Here is a 14,417-nt window from a genome sequence, read left to right on the forward strand (position 1 = left end):
TTTTTAATGAATTCCTCACATTTAATGCAAAGGGTATGAAGAAACTCAGACATTTTTTATTTACATTTTTGTCCTGGCAATGAGAAATGAGAGAAAATCATTAATTCTGTAGGACTCCCATCCTTCTCTCACCCACACTTAAACATCTCAGTGTGTATATCTAATTTATCAATGACTTGTGTATCTTCTACTATTTCTTCTATAATATCTGGTGCTGTTTTATTACTGAATACTTCTTTTCTTGTATTTTCTAATGCCAGCAATGTTAAAAATTAAGAGCTGATTTTATCACTTTAAACAGATGCCTATTAAAGTTCTAAGATAATACTAACTCAAAACATAAAATTCAAATCTAAAATTAAGGAAGTGGACTTGACAACCTCCTTCCCTCCCTTGGTCATTTTATTATAACTGAACCGGATTTACCATGGCATCAATGGCTCCATAGCGCCGGGCCCAAGCTCAGAAGGGGCCTCATAACACTCGCCTCCTCTCCTCTCGCAGCGCTGAAGAAGCGGGGCCTCAGAGCAGCAGGGATCCAGCTGGGAGCTGAGAACCCAAGGGGCCCAGGGAGCTATAGTTCCTTGGCCAGCTCCCTGCCTAGAGAGCCAGCCCTGGAGCAGAGAAGGAACTACATTTTCCAGCATTCCCTTAGCAGCTATCAACAGGAAAGCGGGTGGGAAGCTGAGACCCCATGCACCGCAGCTTGCTGTGAATGGAGAGCTGGCTGCTAGAAGGGGGTGGCACTGTGAATGGAGAACAAGTATGCCCAAGGACTAGAAGGCTTTGGCCCAGATATCACCCTCAGAAGACTTCCCCAGACTGGATTAGGGGTGTGTGGTGTGACCTTGCCTGGCAGCCCCCAGAGAAGGAACTGGGTGGAATGAATGGACAGTGCACCTCTCTATCTGAAGCCTAGCACGGGAGGTATGTGGACCCCACCAGGAGAAGTTAAAATGAAAAGTACGTGAGGGGAGGCTCTACTAGAGGACCTGGGCAGCTTTAGGTACAGTACCAGGCACTCAGGAAGATTTCCACTTCTGAGCCATGGAAGCAGAAATTGACTTTTCCTTTGCAGATTTATCCAATATTCAGAAAGGGAATCTTGCACATGCCTTCCAGATTTAAACACCCTCAAAATTCAGGAGTGCTCAAGCTTAATTTGGGCAGCTGTTACTTCATTTCTCCAAAATCAAATATACTGATCCACTGTAATTTGCTGTAGAAAAAGTAGGATAAAATTGAGCAACAAATGCTGGGGTCTTCCCAGTGCTAACTAGGACTGGAATTTCTATTTTCAACAGCCATTGCCATTTTTTTTAGTTTTGTTTGTTTAAAAAGAAGACAGTGATATTGCATTGACAAATTCCCCACAGAAATGAAGAGTGGAAGAAAAGAATAACAAGGGCACCTCAACTTTTCCTCATTTATGTAGGACAGTCTTACAATATGGATCAGAGATCCTCCAATTACACAAGCTGAAAATTGTTCCACTTGACTGCAGTTCTGTAACCACGTGGGAACCAGTCCTGTCTGTGTTCTGTGTACATCCAAAATTCCTGCTGAATTCAGAAGTGCCTGGCTTTTGTAACCATGTGACCTGATATTTTCAGGTTTACATTTAGTAATTGGACAGGAGGCCTCTCAGAAAAAGTAAAGTGCTGTAGGAGATGTTGCTTATTCACTAGGTAATGTGAGACCTTCCTGTTATACTAGTAAACCAGTGCAGTATAGAATGGGGGTCCTTTGCTTCTATACACAGCCCATTAAAGACAATGAAAAGACTCCCACTTACTTCTGTCCAAAAGGCTTTGGACAGAACTGGTTATACATAGGGTAACTCCACTGTCTTCATAGGGTCCTGGTCCCACAGCGGAGGGGGGCCATCTGAGTTTGTTGCAGAGCTGCTGCTCAGGGATGGGAACCTCCTGGCACCCCAGCCTCCAAAATCATTCAGGCTGCACTTTCTGCACGATTATGTGCAAGCTGAGGGGTGTGTGGGAATTGATGGTCTCTGCTGCAGGTGATGGACTCTCAGGTACTTAAAGCCATGGCCTAGACTAGAGAAGAGAAGCACCTAACTCCAGAGTCTGCAGGGCCAGCACTGAGGATTTAGAACTCCTAGTTCTGCCATTGCAAGGTTCAAGCATGCTCAGCCTTGGAATTGCCACCCCTCCCTTGCTAGCAGCTGCAGCTATCTAAGGCTGATCTCTGGCAATTGGCCCCAGGGCTGTAGACAGAGAAGTTGCAGGTGGCTCTGTGACTACTGGAGGCCATTAAGCTAGGAGCGGATAAAGAAGTTGGAGTTAACCTCAAGGAACAGAGGTCACCTGTAAGAAAGAAATATCAAGGGGAGCAGGGAAAGAGGAAGCAGATGAGGCTTGCAGGGGGAGAATAGCCCCAGCTGGCTAGAGAGCATGCCCAAAGTAGAAGAGAAACAAGCATGGGGAGAGATGGTGGTGACCAGGTAGTAGACTAGCATGTAGAAGGAAGCAAATGGAGAAAGGCTGGTGACTTCCAGTTTCTAGGGGCTAAGTCCTCACTTTGGGGAAATGGTGTTTGCAAGTGGCTTGCTCAAATGGTAGGATGGGCACTGAGGGAGGGATTTGTCAGAATTGATCAGGTATCTGTTGGCTGTGAAACTTTATTGAGCTGAGACCAGAACCACATACAGTGACTGGCGACATAGGGTAGTAATGGAGACATGAAGCACTTAGAGGAGAGGAAAGTGATCAGGAACAGTCAGCATGGATTCACCAAGGGCAAGTCATGCCTGACTAATCTAATTGTCTTCTATAATGAGATAACTGGCTCTGTGGATGAGGGGAAAGCAGTGGACGTGTTGTTCCGTGACTTTAGCAAAACTTTTGACACGGTCTCCCACAGTATTCTTGCCAGCAAGTTAAAGAAGTATGGGCTGGATGAATGGACTATAAGGTGGATAGAAAGCTGGCTAGATTGTCAGGCTTAACAGGTAGTGATCAATGGCTCCATGTCTAGTTGGCAGCTGGTATCAAGTGGAGTACCCCAAGGGTTGGTCCTCGGGCTGGTTTTATTCAATATCTTCATTAATGATCTGAAGGATGGCGTGAATTGCACCCTCAGCAAGTTTGCAGATGACACTAAACTGGGAGGAGAGGTAGATATGCTGAAGGGCAGGGATAGGATACAGAGGGACCTAGACAGATTAGAGGATTGGGCCAAAAGAAATCTGATGAGGTTCAACAAGAACAAGTGCAGAGTCCTGCACTTAGGACGGAAGTCTCCCATGCACCGCTACAGACTAGGGACTGAATGGCTAGGCAGCAGTTCTGCAGAAAAGGACCTGGGGGTTACAGTGGACGAGAAGCTGGATATGAGTCAACAGTTTGCCCTTGTTGCCAAGAAGGCCGATGGCATTTTGGGATGTATAAGTAGGGGCACTGCCTGCAGATCGAGGGACGTGATCGTTCCCCTCTATTCGACATTGGTGAGGTCTCATCTGGAGTACTGTGTCCAGTTTTGGGCCCCACACTACAAGAAGGATGTGGAAAAACTGGAAAACATCCAGTGGAGGGCAACAAAAATGATTAGGGGACTGGAACACATGACTTACAAGGAGAGGCTGAGGGAACTGGGATTGTTTAGTCTGCAGAAGAGAAGAATGAGGGGGGATTTGATAGCTGCTTTCAACTTCCTGAAAGGGGGTTCCAAAGAAGATGGATCTAGACTGTTCTCAGTGGTAGCAGATGACAGAACAAGGAGTAATGGTCTCAAGTTGCAGTGGGGGAGGTTTAGGTTGGATATTAGGAAAAACTTTTTCACTGGGAGGGTGGTGAAGCACTGGAATGCGTTACCTAGGGAGGTGGTGGAATCTCCTTCCCTAGAAGTTTTTAAGGTCAGGCTTGACAAAGCCGTGGCTGGGATGATTTAGTTGGGGATTGGTCCTGCTTTGAGCAGGGGGTTGGACTAGATGACCTCCTGAGGACCCTTCTAACCCTGATATTCTATGATTCATGGCTATAGAAGGTCTCAGGAAGGAGATAAATCTGTGGGGAGTTTCCCCTGATCACTGTGAAATTACTGTTCACTGGGGACACTGGTAAACCCACATGGACATACAGCTTAATGATAAAAACTGGGGGCTGAGGGAGCTGTGTATGGCAATGAATCTAGTCATGCAGAGCTGTGGGATCAAAATGAAAAATGTCTCTGAGATTCAGCACCGGGTATACACTGGCACCAGTGGCACTGCCACACCAGGCCCACACTTGGAGCCCACAACGTCTACATGGGGGCCCACAAATATGTTTGGCGCCAGGGCCCACGAAAGGTTAACCCGGCACTGGTTATATACAGTATTCAGTCATGCTTGAAAGTGCACTTGGAGCGTGGTTAGGTATTGTACAGTAAGGTATACTGCTAATTAGAGGCCTCAGATATAAAAGATGACTTGTCAGAATTACATGTGCATGAGCATATTAACATTTTATAATCTGTCTGAAGCAGGAAATCCATGTACACAGAATATAGCTAACAGCAAATAGAATTTATGCTTCATTGATAAGCCCATTATACTTATCATGCATTAGACAAAACTGTTCTCTGAAGTTATAATGTAGTCTGAAATGTCAATCTCCATTATAGACTATCCAGTTTATGCAGAACATAGTAGACAGCAATAGAGCATTAAATCATCCTGAACTCATGCAGTGCATTGCATATTTCAGTAATTCTGTTTAATTTTTAATTTATTTTGATATTGAAATTTATTTTTTCTCAAACATGCAATGGCTAATGAAATTATAATTTAAAAACCTGGGACTGTATCATGCCATCTGTTTTTGAGCAAAAAGCCATATTGAAATCAATGAGGAGTTTGCTTAATAGTCAGTTACACAATATGACCCTCAATTCTAGCCTTCATTACAAGAAATCAAAGCGGACACAGGATTACTAACCAATAAAACAGCATAGATTAAGAACATACTGAAAAATTGTTCTCACTACACCCCAATTCAAGAAAGGATTCCTTTTCAGGAAAGCTTGTAAGCATGTGTTTAACTTTATTGAACACATTGGGACTTAAGCATGTGCTTTAGTGCTGTCCTGGATCAGAGCCTGTTCCAGTGCCGTTTGGAGTCAATGAGAGTCTTTTCATTGGGCTACAAATCAGGCCCTTAGAGTGAATGAGTTTATTTTGACTGGCAAATAAGATGTCATTCACTTATTCAATATGACCATTACAGTAAAGGGTAGGTGAGCAGATTTTGTGCCTGGGATGGTTTTCAAGATGGGAAGATGTCACTGGCTCTTTAAGAGTGAGCAGGGCCAATGCACCTGTGACCATTGGTTCAGCTGACCCCTGTTGAGCTTCAAAAGAGGGCACCTGGGCTTAGAGAGACCTGGTGAGGGAGTAGTTGAGTGAGTCAGGCTGACTGCCAATCAGGAAAGGGGCAGAGAGAGTAGCATAGGGCTGTCACTGCCTGTTCCCTGGGAATATGAATCCCTGGAGAGTTAGAGCTGCCAATCTCCTGGGTGGGGAGGCAGGGAAACAGGAGTAGGAAGACTGCCAGAGTCGCCTGAGAGGGGAGGCAGAAGGAACCTGAGAACTAAAGGGGGGGAATGACTGGGAGCTGTAGCCCAGGTGAGTTGAGGAATTGTTTTTTTGTTGATTTGACTTAAGTTTGGTCAATAAAACCGCATAAGAGAGACTATGGGCATAGCAGTGACTCCTTCACATGCTGTGGAAAAGCCCTGCCTTGTTAAACATGGTGGAGAATGCGGGCAATTTGAATGGGCCCTGATACAAGGGGAGAGTGAGGCCAGTCCTGAGTGGTTTTTTTTTTTTTTTTAAAGGAAGAGGGAAAAAGGGAGCTAAAAGGCCGTGGGGTCCTCTTCAGCCCTGGAATGTTTACCCTCTTTAACTGGTGTATGGAGGAATAGCAGCAACTTCCAGGCTTCCTGCTTCAGTTCTGGGAAGTGGCCAATCAACAGCAGCAAACCTAACTAGTCTTCCTGCAGATTCTGGTGAATCAAAAGAGACATCAGGAGATGTCACTGGACATGCAGAGATGGGCGGAGACAGTAGAGAAGCAGCAGCAGTACATGATGGGAGATTCTGCAAAGGGAAACTCTTAGTAGTGGCAGGTACCAGGCAAGGAAAAGATGTTTATGGGCCAGGAGGCTTGAGTCCCATTTGAGAGCAAGCTATGCATGTGGGTGGGAAGGCCACATTGAGAGGACCTGCCCCTACAGGAACAATGATGGCAAGGATGACTCTGTGCAGCAGATGCAAAAGATACTGTAGTCACTCTGGCTGATATTCTGCCTCATGCTAAAGCAAGGACAGGGCTGGTAGGTTGTGCCTATGGGACAGCAGGACATTTAAAAGGCACTGCCCTCATAGGGGAAAGAGTTGCAGCAAGAGAAAAGAAGGGGACCCCAAAATTGGATAAATCCAGAATAGTCTGATGTGGTAGTCAAATGTGCAAGAAGCTAAAAAGGGAGTGGGTGTCCCACAGCACCAATATAGAGGCTGTTGGGAAAGTAGATGTGGCAATAATGGTAGGGGGGGGGGGCCTATAGTTAGTTACTCATCTGACCCAGGCAGTAGGGGGTGTGAGAAAACTGGAGGAGCAGAGTATGATCAACAAGCTGGGGCAAGGTTGAGATGAATATCGAGGTTAAATGATCTCCTGAGGGGGGATGCAGACTTTGCCTCCAGTGATAATGTGAGATGGGAGGATGGCTGTCAACCCCCTTCAGCTTATAGAGGTTCAGGCAAGACACCAGGCAAAAAACCCTCTATGACCCTGGCAGCTAGGAGAAACAAGAGGGCAGTGATTGAGGATGACATGGAGGAACTCTGATGGGCCTCTGGGAGGAAGGCTACTAGGATGTAAGGGTTGCCCGAGGAGCAGTGGAATAATTTTGGAGGGAAACATAAAATCAGCTTGAAGTAAGGTGGAATTTTGGATAAAGGAGGAGAGTATGGACTGTAAGGCTGGCCACACTACAGAGGACCCCGAGTGGCCTGGAGCTAGAGACGTGTTCCTGCAGGGACTGTTTTAAGGACTTGTGGGGAGCGGGGAAGGGATTTGTATGACTTTATCTGGAGTGTTGTATGTAAAATAGGTTTTATTTTGGTATGGTGGTGTTTGGGGTCCACTTTGGGGTGGGGGCACTAGAGGAAGGTTGGGTTTTTAAGGTTTTCCTTAGGAGTGGGCAAGGCCGTAACGGGGGTGTGTGTGGGGGGTGGAGTGTCACAGGGTGATACTTTGAGCTTTCAAAGGGGGCACCTGATCTTAAACAGAGAGTGAGACTTGGTGAGGGGGAGCCTCAATGAGAGCTAGTCAGAAAAGAGGCAGAGAGGGCTCTCTCTGCCTGCTCCTTGGGAACAGGGAGCCTGCCTGGGAGAACTAGGACTACCAGAGTCCCAGGGACAGCAGGCAGAAGTCCCTGAGAAGTAAAGAAGGAAAAGCTCTTGTGAGCTATATCCCAGGGTGAGATGAGGAACTGTGTTTTTGTTGATTTGACCTAAGTTTGGACAATAAACATGCATAAAAGAGACTGTGAATGTGACAGCTGAGTCAGATAAATTGATCTTTGATGATTTGTGAATTTGTCAAGTGAGTATTTTATATCTGTTGGTATATTTTTTCACATTTAATTTTTATAAATTTTTATACTATGACTTTTGAAAATGAAACTTTCAGGCTACATAATGACCCATTATAGAGGTACATGCAGTGATGAGCGGCCAAAATCTTAGCAACCGGTTCCCTCCTCACCCCACAAGGGGGTCGTGGCCTGCCCCCAGGACTCCTGCCCCATCCAACCCCCTGCATTCCTTGATGCCCCCCCGGGCGCCTCCCCCATCCACCCTTGTCCCCTGACTGCCCCAGGAACTGGGCAGGAAGGTCTCGTGGGCCACCGTAGTGGGTGTCCATCCCACTCCGCCCCTAAGAGCCAGAGGGACCTGCTGGGGGGCGAAGTGGGGAGTCCCAACGGTGCTTACCTGGGGTGGCTCCCGGGAAGCATCCAGCAGGTCCCTCTGGCTCCTAGGGGCAGGGTAGTGTAGCTGAGGGGGAGCAGGGGGAGTGGCCGCTCCCCCCCACTGATCACATCAAAGTGGCGCCTTAGGCGCCGACTCCATGGGTGCTCTGGTGCTGGAGCACCCACGGGGAGAATTTGGTGGGTACAGAGCCCCCACCGGCAGCTCCGTGCCCGGCCCCAGCTCACCTCCGCTCCGCCTCCTCCCCTGAACGCGCCGCCCCGCTCTGCTTCTCCGCCCCCCCCCCCGGTTTCCCGAAAATCAGCTGTTCGCATGGGAAGCTGGGGGGGGGGGGGCGGGGGATGCTGAGAAGCAAGCAGTGCTTCGCAGTCAGGCCCGGGGAGGTGGAGCAGAGGTGAGCTGGGATGGGGGGGCGCGAGGAGGATTGCCCGTGCCGCAGCAGGTAACCTGGTGGGCACACAGGGGAACCGCTCCCCGCCCCAGCTCGCCTCTGCCTCCACCTCCCTGGGCTTGAGCACGAAGCCGCCACTTGCTTCTCAGCCCCCCCCACCCCGGCTTCCTGCGCGAACAGCTGATTCGGGGGGTGGGGGCTGAGGAGCAGGGCAGTGCGTTCAGGGGAGGAGGCGGAGCAGACGTGAGGTGAGCTGGGGCCTAGCAGGGAGCAGAGCACCCACCAAATTTTCCCCGTGGGTGCTCCAGCCCCGGAGCACCCATGGAGTCAACGCCTAAGGCGCCACTTTTGGCCAGTTGTTAAATTTAGAAGCCCTTTTAGAACCAGTTGTCTTGCGAGGGACAACTGGTTCTAAAAGGGCTTCTAAATTTAACAACCGGTTTCAGTGAATTGGTGCGAACCTGCTCCAGCTCACCACTGGGTACATGTGATAGTTTTAAACTGGGTTAATGGGGCTCATAATGTTTTATACTCCCTATGGGGGTGTTGATAAAGGTGTCCTAGAACAGTATACTTAAATGGCATTGTCGTATTTTTTTAGTGTAGGAAGCTATGACTGTTAAAGGTTAAAGATTTATCTTGTTCATCTTTAGCCCATGAGTCATCCCATTGACTTCAATGAGATTCTAAGAAAAATAAGATATAGTCCGTTTTTATCAATAAGGGGTGCAATTAAAAGTATAAATGTTGTGGACATACAATTAATGAATGATTTAATATTCATTTAGGATTATGTACAAACTATGAGCTGGATTTTTAGCTAGTGTAAATCGGAATGGCATCATTAGTGTTGATGGAACTACAAAGGTTTACTTTGCTCAGTGTCTGGTGCTATGTATTTATAAAATCCCTTCATTTGTAAGTGACCCAGTGGATTGGAGGAGGAGGCAATGCTGATCCAGTTGTGTTTTAGAGGTTAACTTGGCAGATTAATGTGAATTAATAATATGGCATCTGTCTATTGAGAGATACAATGGTATAAGCACTGAAGTAGTTGAGTTACTATGTGCCATGCTGCAGCATCATGACTGGCTAAAAAGTCCAATTCTTGAGTGACAGTCCTTGCCACAAATAGTGCTGGCATAAGGCATAGGGCCAGAGGATGAACCCAGCAAATGACTAGCATTTGAGGTCTGTTGTGCTTTCCTCTTCACTTTCCTGTGTCTCAGTCACCTCTCTGCAGCCACTTTGACTGCCTGGTGCAGCGCAGCCCTCCAGTGTGGCCTGTTGCTAACTGCATCTTCTTGGCTTGCAGCATCCATGTTGAGAATTTAAGTTCCTCTTGTAAATGTCCTTGAAACGGAGCCAAGGTTGGCCCAATGGCCTTGGAGGATCCACAGGTTCTCCATACAGGAGATCATTTGGAATGCATCTATCATTCATCCAGTGCAGATGACCAAACAGATGTAGACATCTATGTTTGAGAGTCGTCATTAGACTCGGGAATTTTGCTTTCTCAAGGAGGTTGGTGTCAAACTTGATTTCCCACGTGATATTTAGAAAATGGCAAAGACAGCAGGTATCGAAGGTATTTAGCCTTATTTTATGCCTGCTCTAGGTGGTGTCCAAGTCTCACCACCATACAGCAGCATGCTCAGAATGCATGTCTGGTGGACCTGTATCATGGCATTCAGTGTTCGTTTCCTGTTATCCCACACACGCTTGGTTAGTTGACCTAATGTGGTGGCTGCCTTTTTTATGCAGAATTAAGCTTCTTATCTAGAGAACTTATCTGATAGAGTTGATCCTAGATAGCAGAGCTTGTGCACAGCTTCTAGCACAGTGTTAGCTATTGAAACTTGAGGTGCAGTCAACAAACCTTGTGCCATAAATCATTGTCTTTGTTAGTCCAAACTCATCACAAGCTAGTACAAAGGCTGGGTGGTTGGCAACTAAACTGGAAACTCCACCACTCACTAAGTGGTGGAGGGTATACCAAAAAGCTGCTGGAATAAAAAACAATATCCATAAAGGAGTAACTCTGTCTGGTGCAGCTGCCTTGCAGCCAGTTCTTGGCTGAACAAAGGTTAGGGGAGAAATCCCAGAATTAATAGTAAAGATCAGAAAAAAATCATGTGAAAGAAACATGCACAAAATAAAATATACTAAAATAAAGACAAGCAGTGAAAAATAACAAATGTATATGGAATGGCAATATTCCACCGACGCTCTGCTTTACCTGTTAGGCAAGTACTGCAGCGCCGCAGCTGGATGTAATCTGTTACACAGAGTAAATATGTATGTGAGAAACTCACAAAAAACAAAAAAAAACTAAGGGACTTGATCCTCTAGTTTTACACCAGTGTAATGGAATAATCTTGTTGTATATAAGTAGGGCTAGATTCAAAGCTGGTGTAAATTGGGGTAGCTTCATTGAAATCAGCCTTGCTGTGCTGATGTACACCACCTGAGGATCTGGCCCATAGCATTTTCAAGACATGTTTTCCTTGTTAAATGTAGACTTTAATATAATATTTATGTTGATAAATGTAAAGAATAAAAGATAATGGATTAGTAGCATGGTTTATTAGGATTCTTGGAAACCTTAATGTATAAATTTCCTGAACTCTGTGTGCTTGCTTTCTGAACCTTTAAACTGCATTAACCTAATTTATACATTTAGGGCCAAATTTTGCAGTCCTTAGTCCTTCCTTAAATAAAACTCACATTAATTTTAATGGGAGTTGGCTTGGTTAAGCACTCCAGGATTTGGCCTGTAGTCTTCATTAATGGCAAAATTCACTCCTAAACAAATTAAAATTCCTCATGTGAATAATGGATGCAAGATCAGCCCCTATATTAATTAAAGCAAACGCTGACCAAAATTAATTCCCTCACATATTACTTTACAGATTGCACGAATTCTCCGTAACATTGGAGTGAGCATTTCAGATCAAAACTTTGAAGAAGTATGGAAGCAGGCCTGCATGAAACATCACAGAGAAGAGGTCTGTGTAGAATCCATCAGAAATATACTGGATGAGATACAAGCAGCACACACAAAGTGCAGTTGAGGTTTCCTATTCTTTGTGGTATTTTATTTAAAATAAAATCTGCCATAACTTTGGTGTTGACTAGAACAAATGTTTAAATGTATTGTGTTTATGGAATTAGAATCCAATCTATAGTCCTTCTGTAAGGACTGTGGGAGATAGCATATATATGAATCTGTTCTTATCCCCCATTAAAGTCTGGGAATTGGGCCACTGATTTCAGTGGGAACAGGACTAGGTATGTTATTTGCTTATAAATTGAATTCAGTTGTTTCTCTGTATATTATTATATGACTTAATGTGTCTAGGTGTTAAAATTTACATTTTTGAGCCTGAACACTTTTCCGTCTTGTCTTTGTTTACAAAAACAGAAACCATTGAATAAATATTTGAAATGTTTTTACATACTGAGAATAATTAAATAACATGAACTTGTCTGATTTAAGAATCTTTTTTTTTTTTTAAAGCCAGTATTTCTGTGTAAAGGAAAATCGTTCCTCTGCTCTTCTAGAATTCCTTGTTGGTGTCAACAAAACAGTGGCTAAAGATGAGCTAGTTGCCATAATTTATTTGGATTTTCAAAAACTCTGAGGCCCCTCACAGGAGGATACTAAGGAAATAAAATAATAATGGATTGAGATGTAAAGTATTGACTAAGACAGCAAACAAAGCGGGGGAAAAAATAGCCAATTTTCAACATGGCAAAAGGTGAACAGCCTGATACACCCAAGATTATGATACTAGAAACCAGTATTTAATATATGTGATCTGGAAAAATGGATGAACATTCAGCTGCAAAATGTATAGATCACACAAAATTATAGAGGTTAGAAAAGGCTAGAGGAGACCATGAGGAATTTCAGAGGGGCCTAATCCTCAGTTCATCAATAGCAAATACCTTTCATTTGTCAACAATTAATTTTAATACACATTGGAAAGAATGTTCTGAACTATGGAGATGCCCCCCTGGATTCTAAATCTAATTGTAACCACACAAGAAAAAGATCTGAGTGTGGACATCTGTGACAGGGAACTATCAGCAGCACCCTGATCACTGACAGGCCCAGTTGAGGGCAATTACACACTTTCTGGTGAGGGATTATGAGCACATGGATGACAATCACTGGGATAACAAGGTAACTGGGGAGAATATAAAGGGAGGAAACAGGGATCAAGGGGCAGCTCAAAATTGCTCAGGAGGAAGCTCAGAGTGTGAGCCAGGCCAGGCAGGGCTGCAGGGAAGCCAGTCCTTGCTATAAGCCTGTGTTGCATGGTATTGTTATGTAATAAATAGCCTCATGTGCATTTGTGACTGCAAAACCATATTAACTGGCCAGGCAGCAAGGTTCACTGGGTAATGATGGAGGTGCCATGTGACAACATTTTAATGAAAATCTCTGCTCAGTGTGCAAATAAAATGTTAGGATGAATAAAAAAATGGGACTGAAAATAATAATGTTCTTTTCTGAATCAGTATTATGCCCTTGTCCTAGAATATTATGTTCAGTTCTGTTCACTTTATTTAAAAAAGGATATAGAAACAACAGAGATAGGCATTCGAAATGACTACAGATATGAAAAAACTTCAATTTAAAAACTAAAGACGAAGAGATTGGGATTATTTAGTTGACAGGAAGAATAGGAAGGGACTTGATAGAGGTATACCAAATAATAATGTAGTCAGGGAAAATCAGGCACTCCTGTTTCCCCTTTCTCAGAATACATACACAAAGCTATTCAACAACAAATTTATAATTGAGTAAATTAAATACTTTCTTATGCAATGAAAGAGTAGCTTGTAGAACTCACTGCTATAGATATTGAGTCCAAGATCTTACTAAGGTTAAACATAATAGACATATAGGCCCAGACAAAAATGTCACTTAAAGCCCTGGTCTACACTACGAGTTTAGGTCGAATTTAGCAGCATTAGGTTGATTTAACCCTGCACCCATCCACACGACCACGCCTGTTTTGTCAACTTAAAGGGCTCTTAAAATCAATTTCTGTATTCCTCTCTGGCAAGGGGTTTAGCGCTAAAATTGACCTCGGTGGATCGAATTTGGGGTAGTGTGGATGCAATTCGACGGTATTGGCCTCTGGGAGCTATCCCAAAGTGCTCCCTTGTGACCGCTCTGGACAGCACTCTCAACTCAGATGCACTGGCCAGGTAGACAGGAAAAGCCCTGGGAACTTTTGAATTTCATTTCCTGTTTGGCCAGCGTGACGAGCTGATCAGCACAGGTGACCATGAAGTCCCAGAATCACAAAAGAGCTCTAGCATGGACTGAATGGGAGGTACTGGATCTGATTGCTGTATGGGGAAAAGAATCCATGCAGGCAGAACTCCATTCCAAAAGATGAAATGCCAATATATTTGCCAAAAATCTCCAAGGGCATGATGGACAGAGGCTACAACAGGGACACACAGCAGTGCCGTGGGAAAGTTAAGGAGCTGAAGCAAGCCTACCAAAAAACAAAGGATGCAAACAGTCACTCTGGGTCAGAGCCCCATACATGCCGCTTCTATGATGAGCTGCATGCAATTCTAGGGGGGTCCCTACCACTACCACTGTCCGTGGACACCTGCAAGGGGGGAGTCTCACACAACAGGGAAGAGGATTTTGTGGAGGAGGAAGATGAGGAGGAGAAGGAGATTGAGGATAGCGCACAGCAGGCAAATGGAGAATCCCTTCTCCCCAGCAGCCAGGAACTGTTCATCACCCTGGAGCTAATACCCTCCCAAGGCGGGCTCCCGGATCATGAAGCCGGAGAAGGCACCTCTAGTGAGTGTACCTTTGTAAATATAATACAGGGTTTAAAAGCAAGCGTGTTTAATGATTAATTTGCCCTGAAGACTTGGGATGCATTTGCAGCCAGTATAGCTACTGGAAAAGTCTGTTAACGTGTCTGGAGATGGAGCAGAAATCCTCCAGGGACATCTCTATGCAGCTGTCCTGGAGGTACTCTAAGCCTT

At 45.0% G+C, this 14,417-nt stretch overlaps 1 protein-coding gene across 2 annotated transcripts in view; it reads left to right on the forward strand.

Moving 5' to 3' along the window:
* The window catches only part of EFHB (EF-hand domain family member B), a 45,693-nt gene extending 33,850 nt beyond the window's left edge, over positions 1–11,843 (forward strand). The window contains exon 13 of one of the 2 annotated variants that reach the window (XM_073333521.2): positions 11,300–11,843. In XM_073333521.2, coding sequence (XP_073189622.1) covers positions 11,300–11,461 — 162 coding nt within the window. In that variant the 3' untranslated portion in view covers positions 11,462–11,843. Of the gene's footprint in view, positions 1–9,702 lie in introns of both variants that reach the window. The other variant, XM_073333522.2, reaches the window with a different exon arrangement.
* Positions 11,844–14,417: the final 2,574 nt, after the last annotated feature.

Source organism: Lepidochelys kempii, chromosome 2 (genome assembly GCF_965140285.1).
Source record: "Lepidochelys kempii isolate rLepKem1 chromosome 2, rLepKem1.hap1, whole genome shotgun sequence".
In the NCBI taxonomy this organism is placed as follows: Eukaryota; Metazoa; Chordata; order Testudines; family Cheloniidae; genus Lepidochelys; species Lepidochelys kempii.